The sequence below is a fragment of the Solanum tuberosum genome, unplaced genomic scaffold, assembly GCF_000226075.1.
Source record: "Solanum tuberosum cultivar DM 1-3 516 R44 unplaced genomic scaffold, SolTub_3.0 scf00283, whole genome shotgun sequence".
NCBI classification, from domain to species: Eukaryota; Viridiplantae; Streptophyta; class Magnoliopsida; order Solanales; family Solanaceae; genus Solanum; species Solanum tuberosum.
Genome location: NW_006239207.1, coordinates 475,853 through 492,796, shown reverse-complemented (window position 1 = coordinate 492,796; position 16,944 = coordinate 475,853). Strand labels below are relative to the sequence as shown.

The following is a 16,944-nucleotide window of genomic DNA, read 5'->3' as shown; positions in this document are numbered from 1 at the left end:
TTTTGGTTGAAAGCTAACAAGATAGTTACTAAATACTATAAAAATCTTTGCATTGTAGCTTATTATATATAGATAGATACGTATATCAAAGTGCTTTGTACTCGCAGAACAAGGAGGGGTTGTGTCATGTGATGTTTTGATGTTCAGTTAATTTGACGCAACATCAGTGCTTGATTTTTTTCTTTGGAATTTTAAAGAATTCCCCACAATGTTCGCGATCAAGTATTTTCAATAAGAATTCCAACAATTCTACGCAGAATTTGTATTCCATTTCACAAATAATCACTGTTAGTTCATTAAACTTTTGCATTAAAGATAACTAAATTGCTTATAGAAGATTGATAATTAGTCAAATGATGACTATTAATAGCATGACTGTACATACAGAAAGAAAAATATGAACATGTTCAATTTATACTCAAAATCTAGCTCCACATTATGATTTATTATCAGACAGATGCTGGCAATTTGTGCCATTTGGCAATCCTTCACAAAGTAGGAGTAAGGTTACGTCCCTCTACCTTTCTCCACTTAAGTTTCGAGTTTTCGTCCAAATATCAATACATTTACCTCTCTCAGAAACAAGAAATCCCAACATGCAAGGGATTAAAGTTTACATTGAATTTCAGGATCATCTGTACAGTAAACTCTTATTCTATCATGTAATTACATGCTATGAGTTTGCAGTTATAAAGCCATTACTGAAGGGAGTATAGAGTCTATACAGCAAACAATATATTATCGGCCATCTTCGCGCCAATCTTACTTTTCGATATGCACAAGAAAGCATGAGAAATAAACCAGAGGAGTTCAGAAAAGCCTTTACATCTTCTACTGAGCTTCTTCTATATATGTCAAAGCCCCAAGTTCCTGACAGAATGGTGAAATTCTAAGCAGAGAAACTAAGAAACTGGAAAAAATAAGGAACACTTAAACAATAGGCATGGAGTTCAAGAAATAAATGAAAGACTTAAACAATAGGCACGTAAACAATAGCCACGGAGTTCAAGAAATAAATGAAGACTTTTGAGGCTTGTGATCATAAACATGTCATGATATTTGTGTGGCTATAAAAGCTTCTCATCAAGGATTAAACGGAAGTTTGACAAAAATGTTGCTGCATAAACTGGAATTGGGGGAGGGGTCATAACTCATTCCCTTCACTCCCGTAAGAAAATGGATATTGGACCTAACTCCAAAAAGCTAGCTCAAGAGGTGAGGATTTCCCAAGTCAAATTAAAGAGACCACTCATCCCTTAAAGGGCTGCGATGTGGGACTCTTTCAGAACTCCGGGAGGGGGAGGGGGAAGACAAATGCATAAACTTGTACATTGGAAGAAATAAAGAATTTACCTCAAGAGTTTCACAGATGCTGTTGCTTCTTTGTCATTTTAACAATTGTTTCCCACTTGGAATCACTAGGCAGTGGCTTAGAAGACTGGTTATTAGGATTTAGTCCTGTTCCGATATAAGCCCGTGAAGATGCATTCTTTGTGGATAAAGAAGGCAAAGTGCGGCAAAGCCAGGAATCTGATGGAGATTTCGGTAAAGGTGGTGGAGCAAGAAACTCTGGGTGCACTTTGCATGAGTTCTCTAACTTTTCTCTTCTCGGAATTGGCTTCCTGTTTTTTTCTAAACCATCACTGTCAGACTTTGCTAAGGTCATTGCATCTTGGTAACAATCTTGAGCTTGACTGGTAGATGTTTGTGTTTTCATCTCCCTTCCATTGTTCAGTTTTTCCGCTGAACGTGGTGGATTGAAGTCAGCTTTCCTTTGAAGATATGGCTTTAATGAAGTCTCAGACGAATAAAGTGAAGAATCTACAAATGGTTTTTGTTTTATCATCTGTTCAAGTATCTCAACGTCCTCGTGTTGTAACTTAGATGGTTTTTTATCTAGAGAACATGATATCTTAACTGACGAATCTGTTTTATGCACAATATCTATGTACAGAGTTTTCTCTACACAAGGAGTTAAAACATCTACTTCCCTGCTATTGTTCTGATCAGACAAGCACTTGAGCTCGGGATTATTTTCTTCTGCGTTCGTGCCAAGCATTGTCATATTATTGTAAGGGTCATTGGCATAAATTGAATAGGTCCTGCCCTTAATATCGTTCTTATCCTCGTGTAGTTGAGTTGTTATGGATCCAACGACAGACTTTTGCTCACTTACATCAGATGTTGACCGCTGTAAAAGATAACAAAAATTATAATTATAGTTTAGTCAAAGTAAATCTAGGCAAGAAAGTTAACACAACGCGAGTGGATCAAGCAAAGAAATGAGTGCCAGGAAGAAAAGAATGGAAGTTCATACCTCATTTTCTGTTCCGCTAAAAGAAGTAGTAGAAAAGGATCCAGTTTGTGTTCTACTGACAGGAGAGACGGGTATTCGAGGTCTAGCACTCATTGCAGGTACAGGATTCAGAAGACGAAAAGAACTTTTCAAGCAAAAATGAGGCAACAATCCACAAATATTAGTAGATAAATTTCCTCTTTCATAACAGTTATCATCACTTTCTTCCTCTTCTTCTTTATAATCATGAGCTTGGGAATGATAAAGTGTAAAACTAGGTCCGTAGCGCAACTGAGGCTGTCTATCCCCATTTATTATATTCTTCGTCTGTCTTCGTTGATCCTCGACAGGTGGTTGCTTCTTGCGGACATAGTAAGGTGTTTCTGAAGTCTTGTCTGAAGTCATTGCCTTAGCTGCTGGCAGAAATCGACCCATCATGAAATCCTTAGTCTGTGGATTCGTTGAAGAAGTTCGAGACTGTTTTGCATTCGGCTCATCAAATTCACTTAAGCCACTTACACTACAATTTAGGAAGGATGATCCAGTTCTTGAAAGTGTATCCAAGGCATCCAAATAGGCTTCATTGTCATCCTCCGATTCAATCTTTTCCTTATCGTGCATCATCTCTTTTGAGCTGTCAAAACTCTCCATCTTCTTTACATTTTCATCTGAAGAAGAAGTGAAACTCAGCATGGCATTTTGAAATTTTCCTGTTTGATCGAAATCCTGGTTATCTCTTAACTTCCACCCAGGTGGAAGCTTTGGTGCGGTAGGAGGTTTTTCCGTGAAATGAGTTTGTGGTCTGCTCTCATCCTTTGGCTTTCCGGGGGTCTGTTCCCAGAGGAAAGGAACAGTTCCTGGCATTACCACTAAGCCTGAGTTCAGTTCTGATTTGTAATGAGGAGGATGTGTCATAGTGGGAAAGGAATTGTCAAATTTCATTTTCTCATCTCTCTGGGAAATCATTGCCGGAGAGATTCGTCTTACTGACAAAAGAGGTTGATTAAACTTCAATTGCTTGCCCTCCATGTGATGATTTGGCACCGCCTTATTTCTGCACACTCAACAATCAAATTGTGAATATTTCTTCAATGTATGACAACAACAAAACGTTAACGTAACAGGGGCCACTAATCTATGATGTTACACCAGTGCCTTCATTTTCAACTATAACAACAAACCAAGATCACTTAAGTCCTTATAGAAATGATGTTGTGTCGTCTTCAAAGCTTAGATCAACTCTATGTAAATAGATACAGATTTAAAAAAACGAAACCACTTTCATTTTCATAACAAAATGAAAGAAAGTCAACCTATTCCTGAAATCTCGCAACCTCTCGGCCCCTACTTGCTTATTCACAATTACTATCAACAAAAATCAGAAACATTTTTCTGGAGAACTTTATGGGGAAACCTTGGGTAAATAGTTCAAAGTGAAATACACTTTAGATCGATAAGAGTGCCTTCAACTATGTTGCTTAAGACACTCTTCAAATATACCGGAAAGTGTATCTCGGTTCCTCTAAAAGTAGTTCAGTTTTGGAGAATTTGATACAGGTCTGGCAGAAGAGTCCAAGCAACATACGTCGGTCTTCAGAACAATTCCATTGGCCAATAACAGTAAGATTGAAGAGGAAAGCAGGTGAAGAGAAACATACATTTTACAAGCCTAACTATAAAATCTTGAGGACATCATTCATTCATCAATGCGATTAAGACACTTCTCATATTCGGACTATCAAGATTGACTTGATGGCGTGATCCAAGTAGATAAATCTTTTATGGTAAACTCCACCCCGCCAAACTTCCTACCTGATAGTTATGACTCGAACTTCCAACCAAGGTGCTCCCTGAAGCGGAGCTAGGATTTTGAGTCTAGATTCTAGAAAAGGCAACTTACTAGATTTTGTATAAATTATTTATACATATTAAGTATATTTTTATACACAAATACAAGGTCTAGCCAAAACTACTGAGTTCTACATGACTTGGTAGCCCGAGTTCCGAATTACTTAGAATCAACTATATGACTCCATTATACAAAATTCCACTCTATTCATGTCCAATTCATTTCAAAACTAGATACTTTTGGCTTTTCTTTCACATTATCATATAACTACATTGACATTACAAATCTTTAACCTGAATAAATAAAGAGACTTCATAATTTTCAATTTTCATAGGCAAAATCAAGAAACTTAATTTGGATAGCCATTTAGAATCTAAACTTTCCTTCAAATAACTAGCCAACTTCTCCAAACTCCATAACCTCTATTTCCTAGCACAACATAACTCACAAAAGAAATTTTTGAGCTTTTGCAAAAATTAGTTTTGCTTTTTAAAAAAAAGTGTTTGTTTCAACTGTTTTTTGAAGGAAAGAAAAAAGTTACTATCTTTTTCAAGATTTCACACTCAGGTTTTTAAAATCTTCCAAAAAGAGGTAGTAATTTTTTTTTTCCCAAAAAAAAAAAAAAGTTCAAATCAACACTTTATAGAAAAACCCAACAAATGTTCCTACAAACTTTGTTGTAACTTTTCCTTTAATAGCTTGATTATTAAAAAGATTGAAACTTGAAGAATTCTTGAAATTCAACTAAAAAATTACCTTTTTATTTTCAAATTCATTTTTTTTTTTTTGTAAAATTTTTCTTTAAGAGGATAGTACTAACCTCTTTTTCCCAAAAAAAAACTTTCTGGAAAGGAAAAAAAATAATCTTACAAACTTTGTTGGAAAGATTGAAACTTGAAGAATTCTTGAAATTCAGCTACATAAGCCCAGAAAAAAAAAATATCCAATGGAGCAGTAATAAGCATATAAATCCAGCAGAATTCTAAAAATTCTAAAAAAAAAAAAAACAGAGAAAAACAACACATGCAATAACATAAATAAAAATTAAAACTGAGTAAAAAACACAGTGTACCTTTAGAAAATAGATGATCTTGACTTGAAATAATTCTTTTCCTTGGCTGAATGATTGAATTTAAGTGTTTAAAATAACTATATAAAAAAAACAATTTCAGAAAAAAAGAAAAAAAAAGTGAGAAATGAGATAAGAAAGAGAAACAGAGATTAGTTAAAGAATAAAGTTTTTTTGGATTCTCCAATTGAACAAGTTTTGAGCTTTGCTTCAATGGAAAAAATCCAATTTGCTTTTTTTAATAAAATAATTAAGTCTTGTAGTTAGTTATGTAAGAAGAATCAATACGTTTCTTTTGACTAGCGTTTACTTCAGTTATTATGCATTTCAATTTGCCTCGTGATTAATAGGCATAAATCATGTGATAACATTTATTTGACCAAAAATATCTAAATTTACTATGATAATAATAATATATTTGTATTATTTAAGTTGAATATATTTGAGAAATAATATTTTTATTTTTACGACGTAAGAGGTAGGAGTAAGGTAAGCATTTTTTAAATTATGAGTAAAAAGTTCACAAGAAAAAAAATATTAACGATAAAATATTTCAAAGTTATTCAATTTTGTCCTCACGTTATATATTTTTTGTCCATTTCTACTCTTTTAATTATAAAATTATCTCGTATTTATTTTTGTCATTAGCAAAATTCCAATATGAAACGGAAAACTTTAATTAAGTGTCTTCATTTGAGGGGGGAAAAAAACAATCTAAGTTTACCCCTTATCAATTTTATGGACTTAATTATATAATGTAATTTTTTAACGAAAGAATGTTAAATTGAACTATTAGAAAAAAGATAGCATTTAAATATTAGTAACAATAATTTAAAGGATGTTGAATTATTTTTAAAAAAAAATTACCAAAAGATTATAAAATCTTTTTCTTTATTTAAAGAGTGTGGGGATGGGAGGAGAAGGGCCCTCATCCTCACAAAAGTCATCCTAGCTAGTCATTTTATATTTTTGTGACTCCCCAACTTGTCCATTTAATCATTGATGTATTACTAATATTAATCATAAATGTGTTATAATTTCTTGAGTTTTTGGACACTTCATCATTCTACATGGTTTTGTGTAATAACAACACTTTTTGCCAAATAAAAAGTCATCTTTTTATCCACAAGCCTCTTTTTAATAATTACTCGTTATAACGACATTTTATTATAATAATTTGATTTTTTTTAAAATCTAATGTTATATATTATGCTTTTTATTTATTTGTTATTTTAAAAATAATTTTTCATTTTTATTTTTCACTTTTAATATATCAAGAAAATATAATTATTTTTTCTTATATTTTATCCTTATATTAATTACTCATTCCTCAGATTATTATTTAATATCTAACTAAAATATCAATTAATAAGGATAATATCATAAAATAATTATATCAATAAATATATTTTTAATGAGTGTGTCAGATCCAAATAAATACTTCATCATCTACCTACATGGTTTTGTGATGTTTAAAATTAAGAGTATAAAAAAGTAGGAATATTGTCGGTGATTAAGGCATATGATTAGCCTTAAAAATGGATTTTATCCAATTTTTTGAGATTTTGTTATACGGTAGAAAATTTTATTATCTTGAATATACGCTAAATAATTTCGCTCATATGCAATAGCTTGCGAATCAAATAAAAGATATAACTCGTCTATGTAAATCAGTGTGATGAACTCAACTTTAAAAACGTAGAAAAAAATAATCAATTAGAATACCACATGTTACAACAATGTCAACGATCCTTATATGTTACAAATGGGGTTCTTTTCGGAAATAGGTCACTAATTCTAATTTTAAAAAATATTAGGAATTATAATCTTGGGGTAATATATTACAACCCACCTTCTAACATAAATAATTTAATGATTTTCTATAGATTTATTTTGATTCTAGCAAATATTCACAAATCACAACCAAACGATTTGATAAATTCAATTTCTGTTGTAATTAATAAGAAATCACTTTTTTTTTCTTGAGGCCTGATAAAATATTTTAATTTTTAAAATAAATAATTTAAATTAGAAAAACACTTTTAACTTTTGCTATTGATTTTATTTCTAATAGACTTGCTACAAAAATGTTCAAAAATTAAGTTTTCTTATAATACTCTTAGGCACAGATCTAAATTATTAGGACCTCAAAAAAGGTATGCACGCCGAATGAAAAATTAGAAAAAATGAATAACTTTGCAAAATATGATAATTTTCGAAAGTAATACATTATTAATATTTTGAAAGTTTTTTTGAATGTCATTTTCATGAAAATGAAAAGGAATAAAAGTCTTACCTCGTCAGTCGTCACCAAAGATTTGACAGGTCAAGAAAATAGAAGAAAATGAGTTGTGGGATCGAAAAGATAGGAGTAAAACCTCACTAAATTAATACTCGATAATTGATAATTTCTCTAAGATAATATTTTCCTTTGATCCTGACTTAGATTAATGGAAAAAGTTACTTAATTTGATAAAATAATAAGATGATATATTTTCAGAAGACCTCTATATAAATATATGGTCTCATTAATATTATAAATGAATAATTTTTTTAAAAACAAATATATTTAAAACAAGTTAGTGAAATGTGATGTTATTGTGTCTTGTTAAACTCTAAATCTAATTGAAGTTCATTTCTACATTTTCTTATTGCATCCAAAAGTTTCAGTGTTGTCTTTTCGAACTGCACCATAAAGTTGTGAAGAGTTCTAGATGTGATAAGTGTTTCCTTACATGTAACTGATTCTAAAGGTATTGTATCATCTTCAACATTTTTTTTTATGATATTCACAATTTCTTCTAAGCTCTGAATCTCTGAACATGTATCATTTTTCACTTGGGTAATCTAATAGGTTGTTGACGTCCATTTTATTGGGGTAACCTAGATCATTAATTATGACTTCAAGTTCATGAATGACGTTTTCACAAGTGGGCTCATTCAAATTCTCTGAGATTTCATCCTCTAAACAAAATTTGCAGTGCCGAAAATAATTTGCTATTGTCTCTTGCTCGCTGAACATTTATTGTCCAAGCCAGGAGTGCAAACTTGATAGCAACCAAAACATTAATCTTTTCTAGATTAGTTTATCCCACTTTATAACCTTTTATTATTCTATGATAAAATCTATTGCAATAATACATGTTGTAAGCTCTTGTTATCCCAGTATTAGAAGGTTGAATCTCAAAACACTCTTTAAATTAATAAATATCAATATATCGATTAAATAATACCCCTACAAAAATAAAGTAATATTTTATAGTCTCAGCTATATTAATCTAGTGAGGTTTTACTGTATTACTAAAAGAATTGGTCATTTTCTTTTAATTAATGTGTATAAATTTGTTTTCTTGGGATATAATAATAACAATAACATATTTAATGAAATTTCACAAGTAAAATCTGAAAAGAATAGAATATATGCAGATTTTACTTCTATCTACGTGGATACAAAGGCTGGGATAGACCCTGGGCTTGACATGCAAGAACTTCTTCATCATAGCTTTTTCCCCTACAAATACATTATGTGTACATGTGTTGGTACAAATGAAAATATTATTCAAAAAAGATATTTAGTCGGATGATTATTTGTCATTGATGTTCTTATTGTTGTAGGCCACACACATTTGCAATTCCCTATCATAACAAAGGAATATTAGCTGACACTACTAACGATAATTTCATGTGAACGATTATCATTAGTCATAATAGTTTAGAGCTCAAATGAAGTTTTTCTATTGGTTGTTAGACATTTATTTGTGTAACCTATATTAATAATAGTTTTAACACCATTGTTAGACATTGATACTAGGCAATACAAAAGCAACACACTCTTATTCTTGCTATCCAATCTTTTTATATTTAATCAAGTCACTACTTTATAATATGATAAGGAAGCAATTCCCAACAAAAATTAAATATAACGAATTAAATTAAGACACATATTCCTGTATTCAATATAAATTCAATGATATTATTTTCCTAAGTAATCCAAGCCGCCGTTTCAGTTTGCATCACTCTATTTCTCTCTCTTCACTCTTCACGATATATAGCGATTCAAATGCTATTTGTCCATTGCTACTCTATTACCTGCAGATTTTCACTTCCTTAAGATCTGCTGAATTCCGGTAAAGTCTCCGAGCACACTTCTGTTAATTGCTTTTACTTCTTCGATTTCTTCGTAAATAGTTACATTATATGCTCGCATTTCTGTATATTGTAGCTCTTTTTTTGTTCAATTTTATACAATTCTGGTGCTAAATGTTACTCCGTCCCAACTGATACAGTATTAGCTTCAGAGGGAGTAATATTTCCCCAATGCAATGCGTGCTAAAATGTTACTCCCCTGCGTCGTACTAATTTATGTGACACTTTGTGTTTTTATGAGATTCGAACTATATAATTTATCTTATTTGACATTAGAAAAATTGCAACTGGGCTTGGGACTTCCATGTTGGAGGTCTCAAGTTCGAAACCCCTTGCCAGCAAAAGCAAGGGGTAACACCTTCTGGGTCGAGCTCGTTGCACCAGGCTTTCCTAGTGCATATTACCTTTCCTACGTGGTTTGCGAGCTATTGCATAGGAGCGGAATTTTACCCTATGCGCACCCAAAGGTAGCTGCTGCGGGTTTCCCTTGTCATAAAAAAAAAGAAATCTAATTTAGCTTCAAATATTAGTCAAATTGAATTTTAGGAAGTGAAAAATGCCATATAAATTGGAATGGAGGGAGTAATATTAGGGGTTGTTCGGTAGCTAGTTAGAAATATGCATGTATTAGTTAAGCCATATTAGTTATGCTGGTATTAATTGTTCCATCTTCTACCTTGCATAAGATTAATACACCAATTCCCTCATAACTTATACATCTATTAGTTATGAAGATTTTTAAATTACAAATCAAACGTCATATTAATTTTATACATGTATAATTTATTTCCTAATTAGCTACTAAACATTGTGTAACTTATGCAAAAAATAGTACATGAATAAGTTGCTTCTTTACTAGCTACCAAACGGGGGTCGTTTGGTTGTTGGTTAGAGTTATGTATGTATTAGCAATGCAAGGATTAGTTATGAGAGAATCTATGCATTATTTTATGTAGATATTAGTTATGTAGGGTTTAGCTATTTATGTATTACTTATTTCATTCTATCGTGCATAAAATAATATATAGATTCCCTCATAACTCATACATGTATTAGTTATGCGGATTTCTAAATTGCAAACCAACCACTGTATCAATTTTATATATGAATAACTTACCTATTAACCAGTTACCAAAAGTAGTATTGCTTATGAAGGATTTAATACCTGCATAACTCACCTCCAAACCAGTTACCAAATGACCCCTTAGTCTATATATATTAGTGTCTGGATTACAGCTGTATTTGTGCTGAAATTTACTGTATGCCAGTTTGTGGAAAATGAATTGGTGATCAAGCTGTTAGCTTGTGTGCAGCACTTGAAGTTAGAACCTAGATGATCTTAAGTTTGGTGATGGAGGGAAATTTTGAATTAGGAAATTGATGTTCTTGCTAGGGTCCTGAAAATTGCAAAAAAGCAGTGTAAAAGTAATCCAATGGGATAAAACATTTGAGCACTGTAGTAATTTGGATGTGCCTAGCTGCCTGAGGGTATAGTTGATTGGTTGAGTCGTTTGTTTTGGTGTGGCGATTTTTAGGCAATTCTTAGTTAGGAAGGATATATTCTTATTGATTGTGAATTTGGTTTATAAAACTCTAAGCATGAGGGTGTTTTGTGTAGCTCAACGTGTAAACTGGTTGGTTTGCCAATTGTTTGATCAAGTTGGTGTAGGCAATTGTACGAATTATTAGGAGCAGCAGATAGTGAGAGTTAATATTGGTGCATTTCACAGTTAAGTGTACTTGAGATGCAATTTCAGATGTCTTTTGGAAGTTGGAAGTTGATCTTTCTTGTTTTTTGGTAATCATGTTCTTGAAGCACTTGAATGCAGATGCAACAGTTTAGATTGTCAAATAGAAATGATAATATAAATCCACATTGTAATTCGTTATTTTTTTGACTCGTCTTTTATATATATCTAATATGAATTACTTTATTCTCCAACACCCACAAAAGAACCTTTCTTGATACTATATTATATACTTTCTCCAATTTAATGAACATAATGTGTAGATCGTTCTTCTTCTCACGATAAATTTCCATTATCTTCTTAGCAAGAATATAGACTTTGTTGTAGATATACCTAGGTTAGATCCAAACAGATTCTTTTCACTCTTTTAGTGTCCCTACATATATGTTTTATCGCCACATAAAGTTTCATCGTGTGGCTCAAAGTTTTAATGCCGTGATAATTCTTGCAACTTTGAATGTCTTCTTTGTTCTTATAAAATAGAATCAGGGTACTCTTTCTCCACTTGTTCGCACCCTACCATTTCTTAGCGACATTAAATGACTTAGCAAGCCGTCCGACTCCACTCTCTCACGGGACACTTCCAGATCTGTATGTGGATTCCATTTGGGACATTGCATTTTAATCTTCATATTTTTCATAGAATCCTTTAACTCTGTCGGCCTAATTCTGTGAGTGTAGTTAATGTTTCCGTCAGTGAGATGTATGGAGATCCAAAATGTTGTTTTTGTGGTCCGGATTAAACAATTAATCAAAATAACCTCTTTATCTCTTTTTGATCTCATTATCTCCTTTCAACACTTGTTGAGATTTGTCTTTAATACATTTCACCTAGATTAGGTCCTTCTCCTCTTAATACATTGCCCAATCTTTTTACTTGAACGAAAAAGTACCAAGATCTGTAGATAGAGAAATAATTCAAACTTGATCATTTCGCTTAATCTCACAAGTAGGGCCTAGGGAGAGTAGGATTTACGTAGTCCCTACCCCTACCTTTGTGGCAGTAGAGAGGCTGTTACTCATAGATCCTCTGCTCAAAAGAAAAAAAGAAATCTAAGTAGGGTTGCAAGAAAAAAATAATATGAAACACTATAGCAAGAAACAAAGCAAGATACCAAGACATGCTAGAAAGAGAAAAGAGAACGACAACGAAGTGGCAAGATAGACACAAGCAAAGAAACAACAGGTAACAATAAAAATGAAGTTGAAGATACTACGCAAGTACTAAATAGGAATACTACTGATAAGGAGAAAAGGGGAAGAGATAGCCCCCTATCTCTGCCACATAAAGGTGCTACAACGGACAATTACCCACTAATCTTCTACCCTAATTCTCGATATCCAAACCTTTCTATCTAGGATCATGTCTCAGTAAGCCATAGGTGTGCCATGTCTTGCTATATCACCTCCACCAGTTCTTCTTCAACCTACCTCTACCTCTCTTGGCACTCGCTATAGCCAACCTCTCACACCTCCTCACTGGTGCAAGCGCCCACATCTTCACGTCCTCAAAGGCAAACAGAAACGGGCTAAGAGTTGAACCTTGGTGCAACCCCACCACAATTTAAAAGTATTCCGAGTCACCTCCCAATGTTCTTACGGGTCTTGGCACCATCATACATGTTCATGTCCTTAGTTTCCCAAATATAAGCCACCGGTACACCTCTAGGCTCCAAACATCTCCATAGAACCTCCCTAGGGACGTGGTCATATGCAAGTCTTTCTTCCTATCCTGTACAGCTCCAACGGTCTCCTTACAAGGTAAATGAATGACTTCTGTAGATGACCGCCCTGACATGAATCCAAATTGGTTCTCGGAGATGACCATACCCCCACATCCTCATCTCTATGACCCTCTCCCAAACTTTCATAGTGTGCTTTAGTAGCTTGATACCCCTATAGTGGTTGTAACTTGTAAGTTTGGATATCACCTTGTTCTTGTACAACGGGATCATTATACTCCACTTCCATTCTAGTCGTCCTGAAAATCACATTAAAAGTATAAGATTATGAGTTTTTAATTGTTTTTATAGTACTGGTTAGGAAAAAGCGTGTTGAATTATGTAGGTTTTGAGCTTTTGATTGCTGTGGACCTGACAATTTTATTCTTATAAGGACTACTCTTCATAAGTAGTAGAGCATCTGTTTTAGTAATCTGATACTTGAAATAGTGATTAATTCTCTACTTTTGTTATGGCCCCTTATTTCTCTCTTATTTTCATTTTCCTATTTTCTACATTTATTTTGGAGGGGAAGGGTGTGTCCAAGGCTTTAGTGAGTTCTTCTGCAGCGTTCCTGGCTACAGCCTTGCTTCTTTTGAGTGCATGCAATACATTAAAAGGAATTATAGATAGTCTTTCGCTGAAGAAACACATCAATTTGAGTCAAACAATTCTTACTTCGCAGGTCCATGACATCAGCTTTGCACAGATCAAGTAGAGGAAGCTGTTAGATCATGATATTTTGTCTAAAACCATATGTGAAGTTTATAAGCTCCTTTATGGGGTAGGAGTGGTATGAGATGGTATTAAAATTCAACTATCTATGGAAATGGAAGAGATACCAGATGAAGTTGGGCTTCAAGACCATAGATACCCCAGTACTGCATGGTGGCCTTCAGAATTTGCTGAGAAGTTTGGATCCGTTTCACTTGATGGCAAAGAAGAAATCATGAGGAATCAGGAACTAACTGAAAGAGAATATAATGCGTTGTCCTCTCAGACTGCTTCCCAGATTTTCTGGAAAACTGGAACACTTTCTGAACCAATACCAAATGGTTTCTACTCTGTTGTTCCTGTGAGTGCTGAAACTAATGATTCTTTGTATTGTTGCTTGTATTGCGATATTCATTTTATTAAAAACTATTTTTGCTATCTAAGATCTGAACGAATTGAATATTAACCGCATACAGCTGATGCACTTCTAATAATAGATGCACTTATGATATGAGTTTTCTTAAAATCAGTAACTTACATGCCATGAAGGATAGGATGAGGGAAAGAAATATTGCATTGGCAGATTTCTCAGTAGTTCTTCCACATCTATATTATTTTATCCATTGATAAAAGGTATATTCATCTTAACCATTTTCCTGTTTTCGTTTTTAAATTCGTTTGAGGTGTAGGAAATCTTCAAGTTATCTACCTCATTTTTGTGAGTAGCTGAAGAGGTTCTTTTATCAAGTACTTGATCTAGGTTATTTATTATTGTTGAATAGATCACACTGATAAAGGAAGCTTGAAGGGGGTATAAAGAGCTTGCAGTCTGAAAAAATAGTTAGAACAATATCATGCCATAATCCTACTCTTTTAATTCTTTTTGGTAATGTCTAAGGGCTTTATATCATTTACATTATGGTCAAATCCCAGTTTCTAGAAAAAAAACAACTTAGATTTTAGATTGTAGGATTTTCTTTTTAATTGGAAAAGAAATTGTGTCTTCATTGATTGTGAGAAGTGCTAAATAGCTGTCATGTGTATCCATTCTGGTGATTTCATCCTTGTTTTGATTGCTGCTTACTGCCTTACTTCCTAAATTGGCAAAAAATGAAATCAAAGGAAAATCAAACTTTGAGCTCATTGGGTATTTTATGGTCACAGACATAGTTATATAAATGAACTCCTAGATTTATGGTAATATGATTGAAGTGACTATTCCAAAACAAGTGCGTCGGCACCTCTTTAGTTTCCAACAAAATGCGTTCTAACTGTTTGTTTCTATGCTGTTTCTTCGGTGACATCTGATAAACTTCAAATAGGAGTTGCTAGTTCCTGTGCTCCATTTCTCCAGTTTTTCATGTTATAGAAGGTTTGAGGTGAACAGTGAGATTAAAATTTCTCATGTGTTCTACCTCATAAATAGAAAACTGTACTTCTCTGTAGTCTGAGAAATGGATATATGGTCCTTGTTGTAAATGGATATAAAAGTTTTTGTGCGTGGTGTTTGATCCATATGTTACAAATTCTAAATACCTTTGGAGGTTAATTAGAGCTGGTAAGGAGTTCAGGAAGGCTCTTAGAACGTCAGTATTTAGATTAAGGGTGAGATGAAAATGATCATTTTCTTTTATGGAAAAAGTTAAATTACCCAGGAGGTGGATAAATATCCTCAAATACAAGTAAATGTGTGATAGTAAGCTAAATAGATCCTGCCTATGTCTTTTAGAACTTTTAGGAGGAAATTCCAATTAACATGATTGTAAAGCCTTCTCAATGTCAAGTTTGCAGAGAATACCAGGGGTCTGCTATTTGATTCTAGAATCCACACACTCATTGTCTATCATGCCACATCCATGATTGTCTGCCTTAAATAAAAGCCATTTGATGTCTATCCACCAGTTTATCAATCACTCTCTTGTGCCTTTCAGTAAGGAGCTATAAGATAATTTTATACACACTCCCAATCAGACTATAGGTCTGAAATCTCTAAGACTTTTGGCACCATTTTTCTTAGGAATCAAGGCAATATAAGTTGCATTGAAACTCTTTTTAAAATTATCACTCCTGTGAAAGTTTCTGATAGTGTCCATCACATCCTTTTTCACAATTTCCCAGCAGCATTGGAAAAATCCCATAGAATATCCATCTGGGCCTGGAGTTTTGTCAGCAGCACATAACTTTAAGCATTCCAACACCTCTTGTTATTCAAATTCTCTCTGCAATCAATCATTATCATCTTCCCTAATTATTGAGCCGTCTTGAAAGTTGACTAAAGGTCTCCAGTGTACTGTCTCAGAGTATAAATTCTTATAGAAATCCACAATCTCTTCCTTGATTCTATCTGGATCTGCGATGGTCTCTCCATGAGCTTCTATGATGTCAATGTGATTAAATCCTTTATGACAAACCTTTTACTTGATCAAAAAAACTCTTACACTGCTACTTCTATTAGAAAAAACTCTACTCTTAAGCTGTTATTTAACTTATGTTTCCTCTTTTGAGGGAAGTTACTGCACTGGCTAGTTGCATGAATGGCAAATATTTGTTAACTTCACTATTGTAATTACTAATCTAGAGTATATATTTCCGTATGATTACAGTCTTCTCAAGGTCCATCAATTGCCTCGATTGTAACTTGTTTGAATAATCTGGCCCTTTATATTTCCCAAGGAATATACCTAAAATCGACCTTTACATTCTGTCAAGGACACACTTCTCTGGGTGTTATCTTTCCAGTGCCCTTCCTACTTTTTAGATCTTCTAATGTGGGTGCTGCCACAAAATTATGATAGTGTCCCATCCTGCATTTGGTGGACTATTTGGCTGGAAAGGAATCAGAGATGTTTTGACAACAAGAGCTGCTCTATGGAGAAGATGAAGTTGAATTGTTTAGCTCTTTTCTATTTTTGGTGTAAACATGAATATCCTCATGAAGATGAGGATATTCTAGTATCTTAGAATTCTTAACGAGTTCATAGGAAAACAACAACGCTTTTGTATTTCTGATTGTAAGTATTACTGGAATACGTCCTGAGTATTCCTTTGTTTATAATATAAGTTACCTTTTCTCAAAAAAAATTATGATAGGAAATTGCATTGCTAAAATTTTAATGTGTGCACTCTTTTCTTCTCCTATTTTGGCTCAGGAGAAAAGGCTAAAGGAACGTTTTGAAGACATTCCTACGTTGGATGAGCTTCATGCTTTAGAGCTTGAGGGTTTTGGAGCAGATGTTATACTTGTGGATGCCAAGAAAGACAAAAAGCTTACAATGCTAAAGCAACTGACTGTTACACTGGTGAAAGGTTTGAACGCAAGTCCTGCAGCAATGATAAAAAAGATAGCTGGATTGGTGGGTGACTTATATACCCCCCCCCCCCCCCCCCCACACCATCTCCCG

General features: G+C 33.4%; 2 protein-coding genes across 4 annotated transcripts in view; one reads left to right on the top strand and one right to left on the bottom strand.

Moving 5' to 3' along the window:
• Nucleotides 1–391: 391 nt before the first annotated feature.
• LOC102584213 (uncharacterized) lies at nt 392–5,434 on the bottom strand. Its single transcript, XM_006358906.2, has 4 exons — nt 5,218–5,434; nt 2,318–3,350; nt 1,354–2,191; nt 392–870 (listed from the first exon to the last, which is right to left on the bottom strand). Exons 2-3 carry the CDS (start codon nt 3,323–3,325, stop codon nt 1,364–1,366), a joined length of 1,836 nt encoding a protein of 611 aa, XP_006358968.1. The 5' UTR covers nt 3,326–3,350; nt 5,218–5,434; the 3' UTR covers nt 392–870; nt 1,354–1,363.
• A 3,783-nt stretch (nt 5,435–9,217) lies between these two features.
• LOC102583897 (serine/threonine-protein kinase EDR1) overlaps nt 9,218–16,944 on the top strand; it is a 22,311-nt gene continuing 14,584 nt past the window's right edge. For all 3 annotated transcript variants that reach the window (XM_015314191.1, XM_015314190.1, XM_006358905.2), the window contains exons 1-3: nt 9,218–9,341; nt 13,515–13,904; nt 16,693–16,896. In XM_015314191.1, coding sequence (XP_015169677.1) covers nt 13,653–13,904; nt 16,693–16,896 — 456 coding nt within the window. In that variant the 5' untranslated portion in view covers nt 9,218–9,341; nt 13,515–13,652. The remainder of the gene's footprint in view (nt 9,342–13,514; nt 13,905–16,692; nt 16,897–16,944) is intronic.